The sequence below is a fragment of the Ascaphus truei genome, unplaced genomic scaffold, assembly GCF_040206685.1.
Source record: "Ascaphus truei isolate aAscTru1 unplaced genomic scaffold, aAscTru1.hap1 HAP1_SCAFFOLD_860, whole genome shotgun sequence".
NCBI lineage: Eukaryota > Metazoa > Chordata > Amphibia > Anura > Ascaphidae > Ascaphus > Ascaphus truei.
In genome coordinates this window covers 88,565-110,085 of record NW_027457199.1, presented here as the reverse complement: position 1 = coordinate 110,085, position 21,521 = coordinate 88,565, and the positions used below count along the sequence as shown (strand labels likewise).

The 21,521-nt window shown below is 46.8% G+C and overlaps 1 protein-coding gene across 1 annotated transcript in view; it reads left to right on the top strand.

Moving 5' to 3' along the window:
- The first annotated feature begins 464 nt into the window (after positions 1 to 464).
- The window catches only part of LOC142486425 (uncharacterized), a 50,877-nt gene continuing 29,820 nt past the window's right edge, over positions 465 to 21,521 (top strand). The window contains exons 1-2 of the mRNA XM_075585014.1: positions 465 to 626; positions 11,709 to 11,850. Of these exons, the coding sequence (XP_075441129.1) occupies positions 555 to 626; positions 11,709 to 11,850 (214 nt within the window). The 5' untranslated portion in view covers positions 465 to 554. The remainder of the gene's footprint in view (positions 627 to 11,708; positions 11,851 to 21,521) is intronic.

Here is a 21,521-nt window from a genome sequence, read left to right as displayed (position 1 = left end):
AGGGAGAGAGATAGAGAGAGAGCAAGATGGAGAGATAGAGAGCAAGATGGGGAGAGAGAGAAAGAGGGAGAAAGATATAGAGCAAGAGGGAGAGAGCAAGAGAGAGATAGAGCAATGGAGAGCAAGAGGGAGAAAAATCAAGAGGAGAGAGAGATAGAGCAAGAGGGAGAGAGAGTGAGAAAGGAAGGAAGATGAAAGGAGGATGAAAGAGACATATATACTGTATGTGTGACTTATGTGTGACTTATTGCAATATGAGTTGCGTGCACATTGTAACATGGCGGGAGCAGTTTGATATGTTGCACCCTGTGTGCGTGTCTGCTTGCCACACGTTAAGCTTTGTGTCTCCCGGGATCGCTGCTCTTTTCCAAAACAGCCGGAGGGACATGAAGAAATTGATCCACAGGGACCTTTGGGCTGTGTCAACAGCAGCTTGTGCGTGTGTGTGTGTGTGTGTGTGTGTGTGAGGTTGTGAGGTATGTGTGAGAGTCACAGAATGTCCCTGCAGCAGAGTGGGAAGCTGTGTGTCCAGGTGTGTCGGGGGTGTGTGGAAAATGTCACTACATCTGCCCCTTGCTGATCCCCCAACTGACCCCATGGAAAAGCCCCTGAAAGATGTGAGCCAGGTAAGTGATAGTGTGCGTGTGTGTGCGTTTGTGTGTGTGAGACAGAGAGACACAGAGGACATGCCATGTGTCAGACTAGGAAAAAGAGTCACAGGGAGAAACATATTGTTAGAGCCACTATAGGGCCAGACATGCACTCACTGATACACACACACATACATGCACTCACTGACACACACACATACATGCACTCACTGACACACACACATACATGCACTCACTGACTCACACATACACGCACTCACTGATACACACACACATACATGCACTCACTGATACACACACATACACACATACATGCATTTACTGATACACACACATACACATACACGCACTCACTGACACACACACATATGCACTCACTGATACACACACATACATGCACTCACTGATACACAAACATACACACATACATGCATTCACTGATACACATACATGCACTCGTTGATACACACACATACACACATACATGCACTCACTGATACACACACATACATGCACTCACTGATACACACACATACATGCACTCACTGATACACACACATACATGCACTCACTGACACACACACATACACATACATGCATTCACTGATACACACACATACATGCACTCACTGATACACATACATGCACTCATTGATACATACACATACACACATACATGCACTCACTGATACACATACATGCACTCACCGATACACACACATGCACTCTCTGATACACACACACATACATGCACTCACTGATACACACACACTCACTGATACACATACATACATGCACTCACTGATACACACACACTCACTGACTCACACATACACGCACTCACTGATACACACACATACATGCACTTACTGATACACACACATACACACATACATGCATTTACTGATACACACACATACACATACATGCACTCACTGACACACACACATATGCACTCACTGATACACACACATACATGCACTCGTTGATACACACACATACACACATACATGCACTCACTGATACACACACATACATGCATTCACTGATACACACACATACATGCACTCACTGATACACATACATGCACTCATTGATACATACACATACACACATACATGCACTCACTGATACACATACATGCACTCACCGATACACACACATGCACTCTCTGATACACACACACATACATTCACTCACTGATACACACACACTCACTGATACACATACATACATGCACTCACTGATACACACACACACACTGATACACACTCACATACATGCACTCACTGATACACACACACATACATGCACTCACTGATACACACACATACACACATACATGCACTCACTGATATACACACACACACACACATACATGCACTCAATGATACACATACATGCACTCACTGATACACACACATACACATACATGCACTCAATGATACACACAAACATACATGCACTCACTGATACACACATATACACTCACTGATACACACACATATACATGCACTCACTGATACACACACACACACACACACACACACACACACACACACACACACACACACACACACACACACACACACATACACTCCCTGATACACACACACATACATGCACTCACTAATACACACACATACATGCACTCACTGATACACGCACACATACATGCACTCACTGATACACACACCCATACACCCACTGATACACACACCCATACACCCACTGATACACACACACATACACCCACTGATACACACTCACTGACTCACACATACACGCACTCACTGATACACACACATACATGCACTTACTGATACACACACATACACACATACATGCATTTACTGATACACACACATACACATACATGCACTCACTGACACACACACATATGCACTCACTGATACACACACATACATGCACTCACTGATACACAAACATACACACATACATGCATTCACTGATACACATACATGCACTCGTTGATACACACACATACACACATACATGCACTCACTGATACACACACATACATGCACTCACTGATACACACACATACATGCACTCACTGACACACACACATACACATACATGCATTCACTGATACACACACATACATGCACTCACTGATACACATACATGCACTCATTGATACATACACATACACACATACATGCACTCACTGATACACATACATGCACTCACCGATACACACACATGCACTCTCTGATACACACACACATACATGCACTCACTGATACACACACACTCACTGATACACATACATACATGCACTCACTGATACACACACACACACTGATACACACTCACATACATGCACTCACTGATACACACACACATACATGCACTCACTGATACACACACATACACACATACATGCACTCACTGATATACACATACATGCACTCACTGATACACACACACACACACATACATGCACTCAATGATACACATACATGCACTCACTGATACACACACATACACATACATGCACTCAATGATACACACAAACATACATGCACTCACTGATACACACATATACACTCACTGATACACACACATATACATGCACTCACTGATACACACACACACACACACACACACACACACACACACACACACACACACACATACACTCCCTGATACACACACACATACATGCACTCACTAATACACACACATACATGCACTCACTGATACACGCACACATACATGCACTCACTGATACACACACCCATACACCCACTGATACACACACCCATACACCCACTGATACACACACACATACACCCACTGATACACACACACATGCACTCACTGATACACACACACATACATGCACCCACTGATTCACACACATACACACACTCACTGATACACACACACTCACTGATACACACACACACATACATGCACTCACTGATACACACACACACACATGCACTCACTGATACACACACACATACATGCACTCACTGATACACATACATACACACACATATACATGCACTCACTGATACACACACATACATGCACTCACTGATACACATACATGCACTCGTTGATACACAAACATACACACATACATGCACTCACTGATACACACACACACACACACACACACACACATACATGCACTCACTGATACACACATACATGCACTCACTGATACACATACATGCACTCACTGATACACATTCACACACAGACATGCACTCACTGATACACACACACACATGCACTCACTGATACACACACACATACACATACATGCACACAATGATACACACAAACATACATGCATTCACTGATACACACACACATACACTCACTGATACACACATATACATGCACTCACTGACACACACACACACACACACACACACACACACACACACACACACACACACACACACTCCCTGATACACACACACTCCCTGATACACACACACATACATGCACTCACTGATACACACACATACATGCACTCACTGATACACACACACACATACATGCACTCACTGATACACACACACATACATGCACTCTCTGATACACACACACACACACACACACTCACTGATACACAAACATACATGCACTCACTGATACACACACACACATACATGCACCCACTGATACACACACACACACACACATACATGCACTCACTGATACACACACATACACTCACTGATACACACAAACATATATGCACTCACTGATACACACACACATACATGCACGCACTGATACACACATACACACATACACTCACTGATGCACACATACACATATACATGCACTCACTGATAAACACATACACATATACATGCACTCACTGATACACACATACATGCACTCACTGATACAAACACACACACGCACGCACTCACTGATACACACATACATGCACTCACTGATACACACACACACACACACACACACACACACACACACACACACACACACACACACACACACACACACACACATACACTCCCTGATACACACACACATACATGCACTCACTAATACACACACATACATGCACTCACTGATACACGCACACATACATGCACTCACTGATACACACACCCATACACCCACTGATACACACACCCATACACCCACTGATACACACACACATACACCCACTGATACACACACACATGCACTCACTGATACACACACACATACATGCACCCACTGATTCACACACATACACACACTCACTGATACACACACACTCACTGATACACACACACACATACATGCACTCACTGATACACACACACACACATGCACTCACTGATACACACACACATACATGCACTCACTGATACACATACATACACACACATATACATGCACTCACTGATACACACACATACATGCACTCACTGATACACATACATGCACTCGTTGATACACAAACATACACACATACATGCACTCACTGATACACACACACACACACACACACACACACATACATGCACTCACTGATACACACATACATGCACTCACTGATACACATACATGCACTCACTGATACACATTCACACACAGACATGCACTCACTGATACACACACACACATGCACTCACTGATACACACACACATACACATACATGCACACAATGATACACACAAACATACATGCATTCACTGATACACACACACATACACTCACTGATACACACATATACATGCACTCACTGACACACACACACACACACACACACACACACACACTCCCTGATACACACACACTCCCTGATACACACACACATACATGCACTCACTGATACACACACATACATGCACTCACTGATACACACACACATACATGCACTCACTGATACACACACACATACATGCACTCTCTGATACACACACACACACACACTCACTGATACACAAACATACATGCACTCACTGATACACACACACACATACATGCACCCACTGATACACACACACACACACACACATACATGCACTCACTGATACACACACATACACTCACTGATACACACAAACATATATGCACTCACTGATACACACACACATACATGCACGCACTGATACACACATACACACATACACTCACTGATGCACACATACACATATACATGCACTCACTGATAAACACATACACATATACATGCACTCACTGATACACACATACATGCACTCACTGATACAAACACACACACGCACGCACTCACTGATACACACATACATGCACTCACTGATACACACACACACATACACATGCACTCACTGATACACACATACATGCACTCACTGATACACACACACACACACACATATACATGCACTCACTGATACACACATACACTCACTGATACACACACATACGTACACACACACATACATGCACTCACTGATACACACACACATACATGCACTCACTAATACACAAACATACACACATACATGCACTCACTGATACACACACACACACACATACATGCACTCACTGATACACACATACATGCACTCACTGATACACATACATGCACTCACTGATACACATACATGCACTCACTGATACACATTCACACACATACACATACATGCACACAATGATACTCAAAAACATACATGCATTCACTGCTACACACACACATACACACATACACACACTCCCTGATACACACACACACATACATGCACTCACTGATACACACACATACATGCACTCACTGACACACACACACACACACACACACACATACACACACTCCCTGATACACACACACACTCCCTGATACACACACACATACATGCACTCACTGATACACACACATACATGCACTCACTGATACACACACACATACATGCACTCACTGATACACACACACATACATGCACTCACTGATACACACACACACGCACTCACTGATACACAAACATACATGCACTCACTGATACACACACACATACATGCACCCACTGATACACACACACATACATGCACTCACAGATACACACACATACACTCACTGATACTCATATACATGCACTCACTGATACACACATACATGCACTCACTGATACACATTCACACACACGCACTCACTGATACACACACATGCACTCACTGATACACATTCACACACACACACACACGCACTCATTGATACACACATACATACACTCACTGATACACACACACACATACACACATATACATGCACTCACTGATACACACACACACATATACATGCACTCACTGATACACACATACATGCACTCACTGATACAAACACACATACACACACACACACACACACACACACACACACACTCACTGATACACACACACACATATACATGCACTCACTGATACACACACATGCACTCACTGATACACACACACACGCACACACATACATGCACTCACTGATACACACATAAATACATTCACTCACTGATACACACACACATGCATGCACTCACTGATACACACACACATACATACATGCACTCACTGATACACACACATGCACTCACTGACACACACACACAGACACACACACACACACACACACACAGCAGGCTGACTCACACAAACACATACACACACACACAGCAGGCTGACTCACACACGCAGACACACACACACACTGATACACACAGAGCAGACTGACTCACACACACACACACACACACAGACACACACACAGCAGGCTGACTCACACAGACACAAACACTGATACACACAGAGCAGACTGACACACACACACACACACAAACACTGATACACAGAGCAGACTAACTTACACAGAGACACACACACACTGACACACAGAACAGGCTGACACACACACACACACACACACACTAATACATACAGAGCCGCCTGACTCACACAGACACACACACAAACAAACACTGATACACAGAGCAGACGGACTCACACAGAGACACACACACACACTGATACACACAGAACAGGCTGAAACACATACAGCAGGCTGACACACACACTGATACACACAGAGCAGGCTGACACACACACTGATACACACAGAGCAGGCTGACACACACAGATACACACAGAGCAAGCTGACACACACACACTGATACACACAGAGCAGGCTGACACACACTGATACACACAGAGCAGGCTGACACACACAGAGCAGGCTGACACACACTGATACACACAGAGCAGGTTGACACACACTGATACACACAGAGCAGGCTGACACACACACACTGATACACACAGAGCAGGCTGACACACACACACCGACACACACAGAGCAGGCTGACACACACTGATACACACAGAGCAGGCTGACACACACACTGACACACACAGAGCAGGCTGACACACACTGATACACACAGAGTAGGCTGACACACACTGATACACACAGAGCAGGCTGACACACACTGATACACACAGAGCAGGCTGGCACACACACTGACACACACAGAGCAGGCTGACACACACTGATACACACAGAGCAGGCTGACACACACACTGACACACAGAGAGCAGGCTGACACACACTGATACACACAGAGCAGGCTGACACACACTGATACACACAGAGCAGGCTGACACACACTGATACACACAGAGCAGGCTGACACACACACACTGATACACACAGAGCAGGCTGACACACACACATTGATACACACAGAGCAGGCTGACACACACACACTGACACACACAGAGCAGGCTGACACCCACTGATACGCACAGAGCAGGCTGACACACACACTGACACACACAGAGCAGGCTGACACACACACTGATACACACAGAGCAGGCTGACACACACACTGACACACACAGAGCAGGCTGACACACACACTCACACACAAAGCAGGCTGACACACACACAGATACACACAGAGCAGGCTGACACACACACTGATACACACAGAGCAGGCTGACACACACACAGAGCAGGCTGACACACACACAGAGCAGACTGACACACACTGAGCAGGCTGACACACACACTGTCACACACACAGTGCAGGCTGACACACACATTGACACACACAAAGCAGGCTGACACACACACAGATACACACAGAGCAGGCTGACACACACACTGATACACACAGAGCAGGCTGACACACACACAGAGCAGGCTGACACACACACAGAGCAGGCTGACACACACACTGTCACACACACAGAGCAGGCTGACACACACACAGAGCAGGCTGACACACACACAGAGCAGGCTGACACACACACAGTGCAGGCTGACACACACACAGAGCAGGCTGACACACACACTGTCACACACACAGAGCAGGCTGACACACACACAGTGACCAAGATTTCAGAAATCTTCCGGTTATTCTGGGGCACTTGGGCCAGTCTGGACCATTGGGACCTACAGTACCATCCATTTCTCCAGTGCCAGGGAGCCGAGGCATCGCAGTCCCCTTTGTCACTGCCAGGGAGCCGAGGCATGGCGGTCCCCTGTGTCACTGCCAGGGAGCTGAGGCATCGCGGTCCCCTGTGTCACTGCCAGGGAGCCGAGGCATCGCGGTGCCCTGTGTCACTGCCAGAGCGCCGAGGCATCGCGGTCCCCTTTGTCACTGCCAGGGAGCCGAGGCATGGCGGTCCCCTGTGTCACTGCCAGGGAGCCGAGGCATGGCGGTCCCCTGTGTCACTGCCAGAGCGCCGAGGCATGGCGGTCCCCTGTGTCACTGCCAGAGCGCCGAGGCATGGCGGTCCCCTGTGTCACTGCCAGAGCGCCGAGGCATGGCGGTCCCCTGTGTCACTGCCAGGGAGCCGAGGCATGGCGGCCCCCTTTGTCACTGCCAGAGAGCCGAGGCATCGCGGTCCCCTTTGTCACTGCCAGAGCACCGAGGCATGGCGGTCCCCTTTGTCACTCATCCTGGTCTCCCTAATAAAGGAGGTTATCTCTCTGATACCCTGTCGTGTGTGTATGCACATGTCTGTATGTTATACAATGTGTGTGTGCGTGTGAACACAGGTCTGTAGGTTACACAATGTGTGTGTGTGTCTGTGTGAGCACAGTAGGTTACACAATGCGTACTAGCACTGCTTGTCAGGTTAATATTTGTCCTGGTTTGCAGAGGCTCTGTGTTTACACAATGGCACCGGTCCCTTAATCTCTCACTATGAACTGGTCACATTCAATTAATTCAATAATTTTTTAAGGAAATTCACAAATGCTTGGGATATAAAAATAACAAATAGTTCCAGCACTAAAACCCCTCGAGAAGAACCCACCAGCGTAACACACAGCGTAACACACAGCGTAACACACAGCGTAACACACAGCGTAACACACAGCGTAACACACAGCGTAACACACAGCGTAAACCAGCAGTACTACACCCCTTATACCTCTCTCTGTGTATATATAAAGTCTCTCTCTCTCTCTCTCTCTCTCTCTCTCTCTCTCTCTCTCTCTCTCTCTCTCTCTCATCTCTCTCTCTCTCTCTCTCTCTCTCTCTCTCTCTCTCTCTCTCTCTCTCTCTCTCTCTCTCTCTCTCTCTCTCTCTCTCTCTCTCTCTCTCTCTCTCAGCGTGAGAATATGTCACAGTATAACAATATGTCAGTGTGAGAATGTGTCACAGTGTGAGAATATGTTAGTGTGAGAATATGTCACAGTGTGAGAATATGTTAGTGTGAGAATATGTCACAGTGTGAGAATACATAACAGTGTGAGAATACGTCACAGTGTGAGAATACGTCACAGTGTGAGAATACGTCACACAGCGTGAGAACATGTCACAGTGTAACAATATGTCACAGTTTAACAATATGTCAGTGTGAGAATGTGTCACAGTGTGAGAATATGTTAGTGTGAGAATACGTCACAGTGTGAGAATACGTCAACAGTGTGAGAATACGTCACAGTGTGAGAATACGTCACAGTGTAACAATATGTCACAGTGTGAGAATAGGTCACAGTTTAACAATACGTCACAGTGTAACAATATGTAATCCGTGAGAATATCAGCGTTAGTTCCCCTTTATTTACTCATTATTAACTGCGTCAGGGGTAAACTGCCAGACTTAACAATAGGTAATAAACCCAGTGGAACTCATGAGTAATAATAACAGGCAACTAAACCATGGGTAACCCAAAGCAGCTGACCACAAGTACATTGGGAGTTACCCGTCACAAGTACTCAGTGGAAACAAGGGAAGGACTGATGAACAGTCACCACAGTTAACTAACCCACAATGAAATAATCAGAACAAGCAAGTCTATGGTGTAAATAGCCACCGCTCCTCAGTAATTCATAAGCCCATATTATCCAGCGAATACTCCGTTATCTCCCATCGTTCTCAACATATTCCCACATTATCCGGTGCGAGCTCTGCTGTATTGAATCTTATTGTGGCAACCTCGTAGCACAGCCAAGCACTGATTATACAGTCAGCCGATTCCCACATGAATACCCACGATAAATGGATAAATGCTATGCGCTGGTAACACGCACAGGTAGCAGCTGGTATGGCCCCGGGGGGGGGTGGGGGGGAAGTAAGTCACAAAATACAAGTTAAGAAAGTAAATAGATATTTATTGGGAATGTACAATTCAGGTGGAAAAGTCCTGGACATGTTGCATGTTTGGTATTATCGGGCGCACAAAGCACCATTCATCCTTTTTTTTTTAAATATTCACTTGCAAATGTTTGGTGAGAATTGGAAAGTTTTGTCACTATTTCCGAAATACGCGTTTTGCTGAAGCGCTAACCGCGATCTGCCCTGGAAACGCGACAACACAAATTCCATAACGTGGTCTCCCCGCGTCTCTGTGGGGCCGGACCTGAGGACATATCAACTCCCCAGTGATTAAGCCTCGAGTTAATAAACCCCACTAATACAGTAAATGATGAGCTGTAACTGGGAAGCGCTTTGAGCCGCACGGGGATAAACGCGCTATATATACTGTAAATACAACTATTAGTATAACTTCCAAAAACCGTCAGAGCAAACCATTGCTGACTAAACAATACCTGTGACCCCTTATTTATAATAAAACACTGAAACTAGAACATTCTGTTACCCAGGTAATTACCAAGGAGTTACCTGTAATGACAGGTGGGGGGTGTAAGAAGAGCCCGTGGGGCCAGAGAGACTGGCTGAGGTTTGCGCCCCTGTGGATGATTTTGCTGTTGGTGTCGGCAGCCGGGCTGACCTGGTACATATTCGGTGAGTGACCGGCTGCGATGGAAAGATGGGAAAAGGAGAGGGGGAGGGCGGTAAAGAAGAGAAAAAGAGAGAGGTTGGGAGGAGAAAAGTGAGGAGTGTGTGTATGTGAGAGATAGAGAAATGAAGGCCTGTGTATGTGTGTGTGTATGTGAGAGAGGTGAGGGTATGTATGTGAGAGAGAGAGAGAGAAGTGAGGTGTGTGTCTGAGAGAGAGGGGTGAGGGTATGTATGTGAGAGAGAGAGAGAAGTGAGGTGTTTGTGTGTGAGAGATAGAGAGGTGAGAGCATGTACTGTATGTGTGAGAGAGCGAGAGAGAGGTGAGGGTGTGTGTATGTGACAGATAGAGAAGTATAGGGATGTGTGTGTGTGTGTGTGTGTGTGTGTGTGTGTGTGTGTGTGTGTGTGTGTGTGTGTGTGTGTGTGTGTGTGTGTGTGTGTGTGTGTGTGTGTGTGTGTGTGTGTGTGTGTGGTGTGTGAATGTGAGAGAGAAGTGAGGTGTGTGTGTGTGTGTGTGTGTGAGAGAGAGAGAGAGAGAGAAGTGAGGGGTGTGTGTGAGAGAGAAGTGAGGGGTGTGTGTGAGAGAGAGAGAGAGGTGAGGGGTGTGTGTGTGTGTGTGTGTGTGTGAGAGAGAGAGAGAGAGAGAGAGAGAGAAGTGAGGTGTGTGTGTGTGTGTGTGTGTGTGTGTGTGTGTGTGTGTGTGTGTGTGTGTGTGTGTGTGTGTGTGTGTGTGTGTGTGTGTGTGTGTGTGTGTGTGAGAGAGAGAGGTGTGTGTGAGGGGTGTGTGTTTGTGTGTGAGAGAGGGGTGAGTGTGTGTGTGTGTGAGAGAGAGAGAGAGAGAGAGAGAGAGAAGTGAGGGATGTGTGTGTGTGTGTGTGTGAGAGAGAGAGGTGTGTGTGAGGGGTGTGTGCTTGTGTGTGAGAGAGGGGTGAGTGTGTGTGTGAAAGAGAGAGAGAGAGAGAGAGAGAGGTGTGAGGGGTGTGTGTTTGTGTGTGAGAGATAGAGAGGTGAGAGCATGTACTGTATGTGTGAGAGAGAGCGAGAGAGAGGTGAGGGTGTGTGTATGTGACAGATAGAGAAGTATAGGGATGTGTGTGTGTGTGTGTGTGTGTGTGTGTGTGTGTGTGTGTGTGTGTGTGTGTGTGTGTGTGTGTGTGTGTGTGTGTGTGGTGTGTGAATGTGAGAGAGAAGTGAGGTGTGTGTGTGTGTGTGTGTGAGAGAGAGAGAGAAGTGAGGGGTGTGTGTGTGTGTGTGTGAGAGAGAAGTGAGGGGTGTGTGTGAGAGAGAGAGAGAGAGAGAGAGGTGTGTGTGTGTGTGTGTGTGTGTGTGTGTGTGTGTGTGTGTGTGTGTGTGTGTGTGTGTGTGTGTGTGTGTGTGTGTGTGTGTGTGTGTGTGAGAGAGAGAGAGAGGTGTGTGTGAGGGGTGTGTGTTTGTGTGTGAGAGAGGGGTGAGTGTGTGTGTGTGAGAGAGAGAGAGAGAGAGAGAGAGAGAGAAGTGAGGGATGTGTGTGTGTGTGAGAGAGAGAGGTGTGTGTGAGGGGTGTGTGCTTGTGTGTGAGAGAGGGGTGAGTGTGTGTGTGAAAGAGAGAGAGAGAGAGAGAGAGAGAGAGAGAGGTGTGAGGGGTGTGTGTTTGTGTGTGAGAGATAGAGAGGTGAGAGCATGTACTGTATGTGTGAGAGAGAGAGAGGTGAGGGTGTGTGTATGTGAGAGAAAAGTGAGGAGTGTGTGTATGTGATAGATAGAGAAGTGTGTGTGTGTGTGTGTGTGTGTGTGTGTGTGTTTGTTTGTGTGTGTGTGTGTGTGTGTGTGTGTGTGTGTGTGTGTGTGTGTGTGTGTGTGTGTGTGTGTGTGTGTGAGAGAGAGAGAGAGAGGTGTGAGGGGTGTGTGTTTGTGTGTGAGAGAGGGGTGAGGGTGTGTGTGTGTGTGTGAGAGAGAGAGAGAGGTGTGAGGGGTGTGTGTGACGGTGAAGGGGTAACAAGGCTCACTAATAAAGGTTAAGCCCACTTGGTTGCCCCTCATCCGTGTTTTGGGGTCCTAGAATTTCAGCTCTTGGACCCGACTGTCGTATATGCATTAATGTGACTGTGTGTAAAATTATGCGACAATATAGAATTTCCGTGTTTTTACCTTTCCAGGGGTGCTGGGACCAGGAGATTGCGGGGCTGGGAGTTTCAGAGGGGGTTTGACAGAGAAAGTCTTTTCAGATTGTGGCTATGTAGCGGGGTTCCTGAGTTACAGGATACCCCAAAGATGTGGACGCTGGGACGGTGTCAGATACCTATCCCATGCCCCACATGGAGGAGCTGCTAGATGAGCTTGCGGGGACAAGGTATATGACTACCATGGATTTGTCCAAAAGCTATTGGCAAATCCCTCTGACCCAGGACGCTAGGGAGAAGTCAGCCTTCATCACTCCAAGTGGCCTCTATGAGTTTTTAGTGATGCCATTTGGGATGAAGAATGCCCCGGCTACCTCCCAACGCCTGGTCAATAGGTTACTGGAAGGGATGCAAAGTTTTGCAAGGGCATACCTGGACGACATAGCAGTGTTTAGCGGGACGTGGGACAGTCACCTAGTTCATGTAGCAGCGGTGCTGAGCAGGATTAGGGAGGCAGGGCTCACATTGAAACCCACCAAGTGCTTAGTAGGGATGGCGGAGGTATTGGACCTAGGCACAGGGTGGGCGGGGGGCACAGGGTGGGCGGGGGGCACAGGGTGGGCGGAGGGCACCTCAAGCCTGAGCCAGCTAAGGTTGAGGCTATAGTGCAGTGGCCCGTTCCCAAGACTAAGAAGCAGGTTATGGCTTTTTTAGGCACCGCTGGCTATTATAGGGAGTTTGTCCCACAGTACAGCGCCGTGGCTAAACCCCTGACAGACCTGACCCAGAAGCGACACCCAGTTCTGGTAGCCCGGTCTCCTGCCTGTGAAACAGTGTTTCAGGCACTGAAGACAGCGCTCCTATCCTGGCTGCTCCAGACTACTCAAAAAAGTTTCTGGTGCGGACCGATGCCTCCGATTACGGTATCGGTGCTGTACTCAGCCAAGTGGGGGGGGAGGGGGGAAGGCATCCTGTGGTGTACCTGAGCAGGAAACTGCTGCCCAGGGAAGTGGCTTATTACACAATTGAAAAAGAGTGTTTGGCCATTGTGTGCGCTCCCAGCATACTTCAGCCCTATCTGTATGGCCGGACATTTACAGTGATCACCGATCACAGCCCTCTGAGTTGGCACCAAAGGGTGTCCGGAGACAATGGCAAGCTGCTTCGTCGGAGTCTTGCCCTGCAAGAATTTGACTTTACCATCCAACGTAAAAAGGCAGCGAGCATGGAAATGTGGGCAGACTGTCACGCCAGGACAGTCCCAGTGAGCTAACAGCCTCAGGAGGTGTCAGGCCAGTTAAACCACCGGACGAAGCGCTTGTAACAAAGCCTTCATCTTGAGGGGGGAGGTGTGACGGTGAGGGGTAACCAGGCTCACTAATTAAGCCCACTTGGTTGCCCCTGATCCGTGTTTTGCGGTCCTAGAGTGTCAGCTCTAGGACCTGACTGTCGTATATGCATTACTGTGACACTGTGTACATTGAAACCTAAGCTGGGTCTTTCACTGTTTGGACTCTGAGGGGGCTTATGGGCTACCCGAGTGTGGTGCCATTAAGTCTGCCCTAGGCCCGTACATGAAAGTCACACTTGTGGCCAGAAGTGTGAACGCCATCTGGACAGGATGCCTGCGTGAAGCACCCACGTCCTGGGATGAATACAGGCCGGGCTGGCCAGTAGTCACCTCCCTAGACGTGAAGGCACCAAGCCCTGCGGGGGGTTCTGCATGGCAAGTAGGCAAGATGGCGGTTTTCGCACATGCCCCTGTGCCCTGTTGAAGCTCCAAGTGCCCGGCTTCCCAAAACTGGCAAACAGCTGAGTGGCTATCAGTAAGGTTCCCACACTGCGGGTTGGCGGTAATTCTGCGGGGCTGGCTTTGGAAAGGATATATAAAAGTTAGTAGCCAGCACAGAGAGTGTCCCAAGCTGTGTTCCAAGTAAGTGAGTTCTAAGTAAGTCACCTAAGGCTGCGTCCACGCTAGCGCTGAGCATGCTGAGCGCGCGGCGCTTGCCGAGTTTAGTTTCTGCAATTTAAATTGTCCCGTCCCCGCTCATGCGGTGCACCCACGCTCTCCCAAGCTTGGCGTTTGGGGAGACAAAAAAAAGAGAATTTGGAATGTGCTCAACAAGACCCGATGCCCCCACGCGCACTCTTGCAAACTAGCCAGGATACCCGGCGCTCATGCTTGGAGAGCTGGTGACATCACCACTCTCAAGCACGAGCGCGGTCAGCGCCAGCGGGGACGACGCCTAAGATTCTCAGATGCTAAGTGTCCAGTTCAGTCTGCAGCAAGAAAGAAAGGGGCTTCAGCAGAAAGCTGCCAGGATATTTTCTGTCCTGTTTTGCAGCTGTGATCACGGTGAGGATTCCCTGCACTTAGGGGAGTCTAGTTTTGTATCCCAGGTCCAAGTAAGTGTGTTTTCTTCCTGCTACTTGTAACCCAGTGTGTGTGTGTGTGTGTGTGTGTGTGTGTGTGTGTGTGTGTGTGTGTGTGTGTGTGTGTGTGTGTTTGTGTGTGTGTTTGTGTGTGTGTGTGTCTGTGTGTGTGTCTGTGTGTGTGTGTGTGTGTGTGTGTGTGTGTGTGTGTGTGTGTGTGTGTGTGTGTGTGTGTGTGTGTGTGTGTGTGTGTGTATGTGTGTGTGTGTGTGTGTGTGTGTGTGTGTGTGTGTGTGTGTGTGTATGTCTGTTTCCACGAAATAAATCACAACTTGTTTTACTCTTTGGTTTTGCTCAATGAAATGATCCTGGTTATAAAGGTGAAATGTCCTGGTCTCCCGTGACAGTGTGTGTATCAGAGAGAGAGAGAGAGAGAGAGAGAAGTGAGGGATGTGTGTGTGAGGGGTGAGGGCAGATTTGTGTGTGTGTGTGTGTGTGTATGTGTGTGAGTGTGTGGGAAACAGAGAGAGAGAGAGAGAGAGAGAGGGAGAAGTGAGGTGTGTGTGTGAGAGAAGTGAGGGATGAGTGTGTGAGAGAGGTGAGGCAAGGTTTGCGTGTGTGTGTGTGTGTGTGTGTGTGTGTGTGTGTGTGTGTGTGTGTGTGTGTGTGTGTGTGTGTGTGTGTGTGTGTGTGTGTGTGTGTGTGTGTGTGTGTGTGTGAGAGAGAGAGAGAAGTGAGGTGTGTGTGTATGTGAGAGAGAGGTGAGAGCGGGTGCATGTTTGTGTGAGAGACAGACAGAAGTGAGGTGTGTGTGTATATGAGAGAGATGTGAGCGCAGGTGTGTGTGTTAGAGACAGAGAGAAGTGAGGTGTGTATGTGTATGTGAGAGAGGTGAGGGCGGGTTTGTGTGTGTGTGTGAGAGAGAGAGAGAGAGAGAGAGGTGAGGTGTGTGTATTTGAGAGAGAGGTGAGGGTGAGTTGGTTGGTTTGTTTGTGTGTGTGTGTGTGAGAGAGAGAGAGAGAGAAGTAAGGTGTGTGTGTGTATGTGAGAGAGAGGTGAGGGCGGGTTTGTGTGTGTGTGTGTGAGAGAGAGAAGTGTGTGTATGTGAGAGAGAGGTGAGGGCGGGTTTGTGTGTGTGAGAGAGAAAGAGAGGTGAGGTGTATGTGTGAGGGAGGTGAGAGCGGGTGCATGTGTGTGTGTGAGAGAGAGGTGGGTGCGTGTGTGTAAAATAGAAATAAGTGAGGGGTGGGTGTTAGAGAAAAGTGAGGGCTATATATGTGTATATGAGAGAGAAGTGAAGGGTTTGAGAGAGAGGGGAGAAAGGGTGAGAGAAAGAGATAGGTGAGAGAGAGAAGGGAGTGGAAATAAATGTAAGAAAAGAGGAGGCTAAGTACACGTAAATGTAGAAAAGAAAAGGAGGAACATAAAGAGAGTGAGGGAGAGAGACAGAGAATGAGGAAGAGAGACAGAGAATGAGGAAGAGAGACAGAGAATGAGGGAGAGAGACAGAGAATGAGAGAGAGACAGAGAATGAGGGAGAGAGACAGAGAATGAGGGAGAGAGACAGAGAATGAGAGAGAGACAGAGAATGAGGGAGAGACAGAGAATGAGGGAGAGAGACAGAGAATGAGGGAGAGAGACAGAGAATGAGGGAGAGAGACAGAGAATGAGGGAGAGAGACAGAGAATGAGGAAGAGAGACAGAGAATGAGGGAGAGAGACAGAGAATGAGGGAGAGAGACAGAGAATGAGGGAGAGAGATAGAGAATGAGAGAGAGACAGAGAATGAGGGAGAGACAGAGAATGAGGGAGAGAGACAGAGAATGAGGGAGAGAAACAGAGAATGAGGGAGAGAGACAGAGAATGAGGGGGAGACAGAGAATGCGGGAGAGAGGCAGAGAATGAGGGGGAGACAGAGAATGAGGGAGAGAGACAGAGAATGAGGGAGAGAGACAGAGAATGAGGGAGAGAGACAGAGAATGAGGGAGAGACACAGAAAAGGACAGATTATGGGGGCAATACAGTAAGCAGTGAAAAGTCCCTTTAAGTACGATAAGTGCCTTTTCAGCGCGATATAGCGTGCAGCGCGATTCACAAAGCAGCGATAACACTGCAGTATCGCTCTTAAAAGACATTTTTCAGGGGGGAAAAAATCAATGAAAATAAAAATTGTCCGATCAGGCAAAAAACGCCAAAACGCGCCGTTTTTTGCCAGACCGCGGGATTCACTAATCTGTGATAAGTGTATCGTACTTGAAAAGCACGCCAGATTTTTGCACCAGCTAAAGGCTGGCGCAAAAGAGATGGAAAAAAAGATGACCTGCTGCACACCATAAGATCAGAGTACTTTCATAGTTACCGGTGCCCTTGTGCTGAGGGGCAGCCTGCTGGAGACCCAAATAGTATCAGGAAACAAGAATGACAAAAGGCACTTCGGATTTTCTAATGCTGAATTTAATGAGCCAAAAAGACGACTGATTTCATCACTTGAAAAAGACCATTTTAGGTCCCCGGGGGTGTCCGGGGCCCTCGGGTGATCCCCGGGGGTGTCCGGGGCTCTCGAGTGATCGCCGCAGGTGTCCGGGGTTCCCCGCTGGCCTGCGGTACCAATCGTGTGCCCAAAAAAACACGTAGCCCAATACTTTTAAATAAATACACCCGCTCCCCAACCCTCCCCCATAACAGATACAGTACAATAAGGGGCAAAATTACTATTATCCAGATATGGATAATAGTGCATTTGCCCATTTAAAATACAACATTAAGCAGCATAAATAAAGTAAATAAATCTTGCACTCACCACTGCCAGGCTGCCACGATGAAGGCCGTCCTCATCCTCATCACTGTCCATGTCCTCCATTGCCACAAACAATACAGTACAATAACAAATACAATCTAATGTCCCCTAACTCCTTAATCACCTTAGCAGTTATTAACTGCTATAGTAATTAAGGGGTTTACCGACCCTCTCCCATTACCCACCAAGGAGGCCTAACCACCCTCCTCAGGCAACTACCCCCACCCTTCACCCATTCATTGGTACAGTGGGTACATCAGACTCATATAATATGATTTACCTCTATAGCAAGAAATGGTGAAGGAATAAAAAAACAGGCCCAAATCAAAACACATAACATTGCAAAATCAACACATTACAAATACCAATAAAACAATTGAATGGCACAGTGGGTACATCATGTCCATATAATAACACTATGCCAGTCAATGGTCAGCCTAAAAAAACAATCACAAACAAGATCCAATGTAATCAAAACAATCACAAAATAAAAACAAATAAAGAAGTAAACAGAACAAAATTACCAAAAATCAATTAATCCAATCCAAAATCAATACCAGAATTAACAAAACACCAAAACAAAACCATGAATAAATAAAATAAAGCTCCAAAAAACACCATCATTCAAATTCAAAACAGCAGAAATAAACCACTATTAAAAAGCAAACACCAAACAAAACATCAATAAATAAATGAAAGCTCAAATTAAACACCATCAGACAAAAACAAAATACCAATAATAAGCAACTATTAAAAGGCAAACAGCACCCCCCCCCCTCACCTGAAATAAACAATTTAAAACACCACAAAAATGCCATCGTACTACTGCTGCGACCAGCTTCATTCTTACATTTACCCGTCTTGTCCCGCGGCTTTTTTCGGGCTGGCGCCGAACTTGGCCGCGCGCCAGCCGCATCTTCCCCGCATCCTTCCCCTCGTTCCCCTCCCCTCGCGACCTCCGCCTCTGCTTCTCCGGGTCCCCCCTTACCCCGCCACCACCTTCGGGGAACCCTGGCACGCGCACCACGCACGCACCCTGGCACGCGTGACCGCGCATCAGTGACGCACGGCACGCGTCGGCAAAAAAAACAAACCAGCCGCGTCTGCCCGCACATTGCGGTGGCGGCCGCAGAAGACTCAGATCGGCCGCCACTGTAAATAAAGATAAAAAATAAATAGGCCAAACACTTCGAAACAAATAAGCAAAATACATTTAAAACACATAAAAGCAAACATTTGGCAAAACAACCATTGCTTGCCCCTGTATGTATGTATATCCATAAATAGACATACATAAATACAGTGCCAATGAACGCTCATAAAAAAAAATCCAATACCAAGAAAAATACAATGAAAAAACCTGAAAAATAAAAATAACATACATTCTATGTTTTTTCTTACCTTTACTGTAGATGTCTTCAGCCTCTGATTCCCGTGGTCACCGCAAACTCTCGAACCAATCCACGATCCCAAACAGCAACGGGCCACAGGTAAAAAAAATCCAAAGTCCTTTTCTTCTTTCTTTTTCTTCATCTGTAAAATGTAATCCAATTTTGGGACTTTCATGGTCTTCTAACTTCTTCTTCTGTATCTTCTGTATCTTCTTCTTCTTCATCATCTGTATCTTTTTCTTCTTCTTCATCTGGCATGCCCTTGTATTCCTATTGGTGGAGGAGGTCTTTCCTCCTCTGCTTCTTGCCGTCAAATGAGGCTGGACAGGCTTTTATAGGCCTATGACTTCACATTTAAGGCAAATGGTTCCCACACTCTGATTGACTGTGAAAGCCATATGCCTTGGTTTTTTTTTGTGGTTTTTTTTGTTGTTTTTTTTGTAACATAATGTAAAGGAAATGAAGCTAGCCAATCAGAATGGCTGTGCTTCCTTTCCCTTTAACATGACGTCACCAAAAGCAACATGGCTGCCGTCACATAGTACTTCAACCAATCAGATTGTGGGAACTATATCCCCAATCTGATTGGTTGTTGTAGACCATGTGACTGCCTTTGGATAACGTCAAATCCTTTCCCTAAAAACTCTGTCACATGGTCTACAACAACCAATCAGATTGGGGATATAGTTCCCACAATCTGATTGGTTGAAGTACCATGTGATGGGAGCCATGTTGCATTTGATGACATCATGTTAAAGGGAAAGGAAGCACAGCCATTCTGATTGTCTGGCTTCATTTCCTTTACATGACGTCACAAAAAAAACAAAAAAAAAACAAGGCACATGGTTTTCACAGGCCAGTCAAATGACATGTGAACCATTTGCCTCAAATGTGACGTGACAGGCCTATAAAAGCCTGTGCAGCCTCATTTGACGGCAAGAAGCGGAGGAGGAAGGACCTCCTTCTCCACTAGGAATACAAGGGCGTGCCTGCTGAAGATGGAAGAAGAAGATAC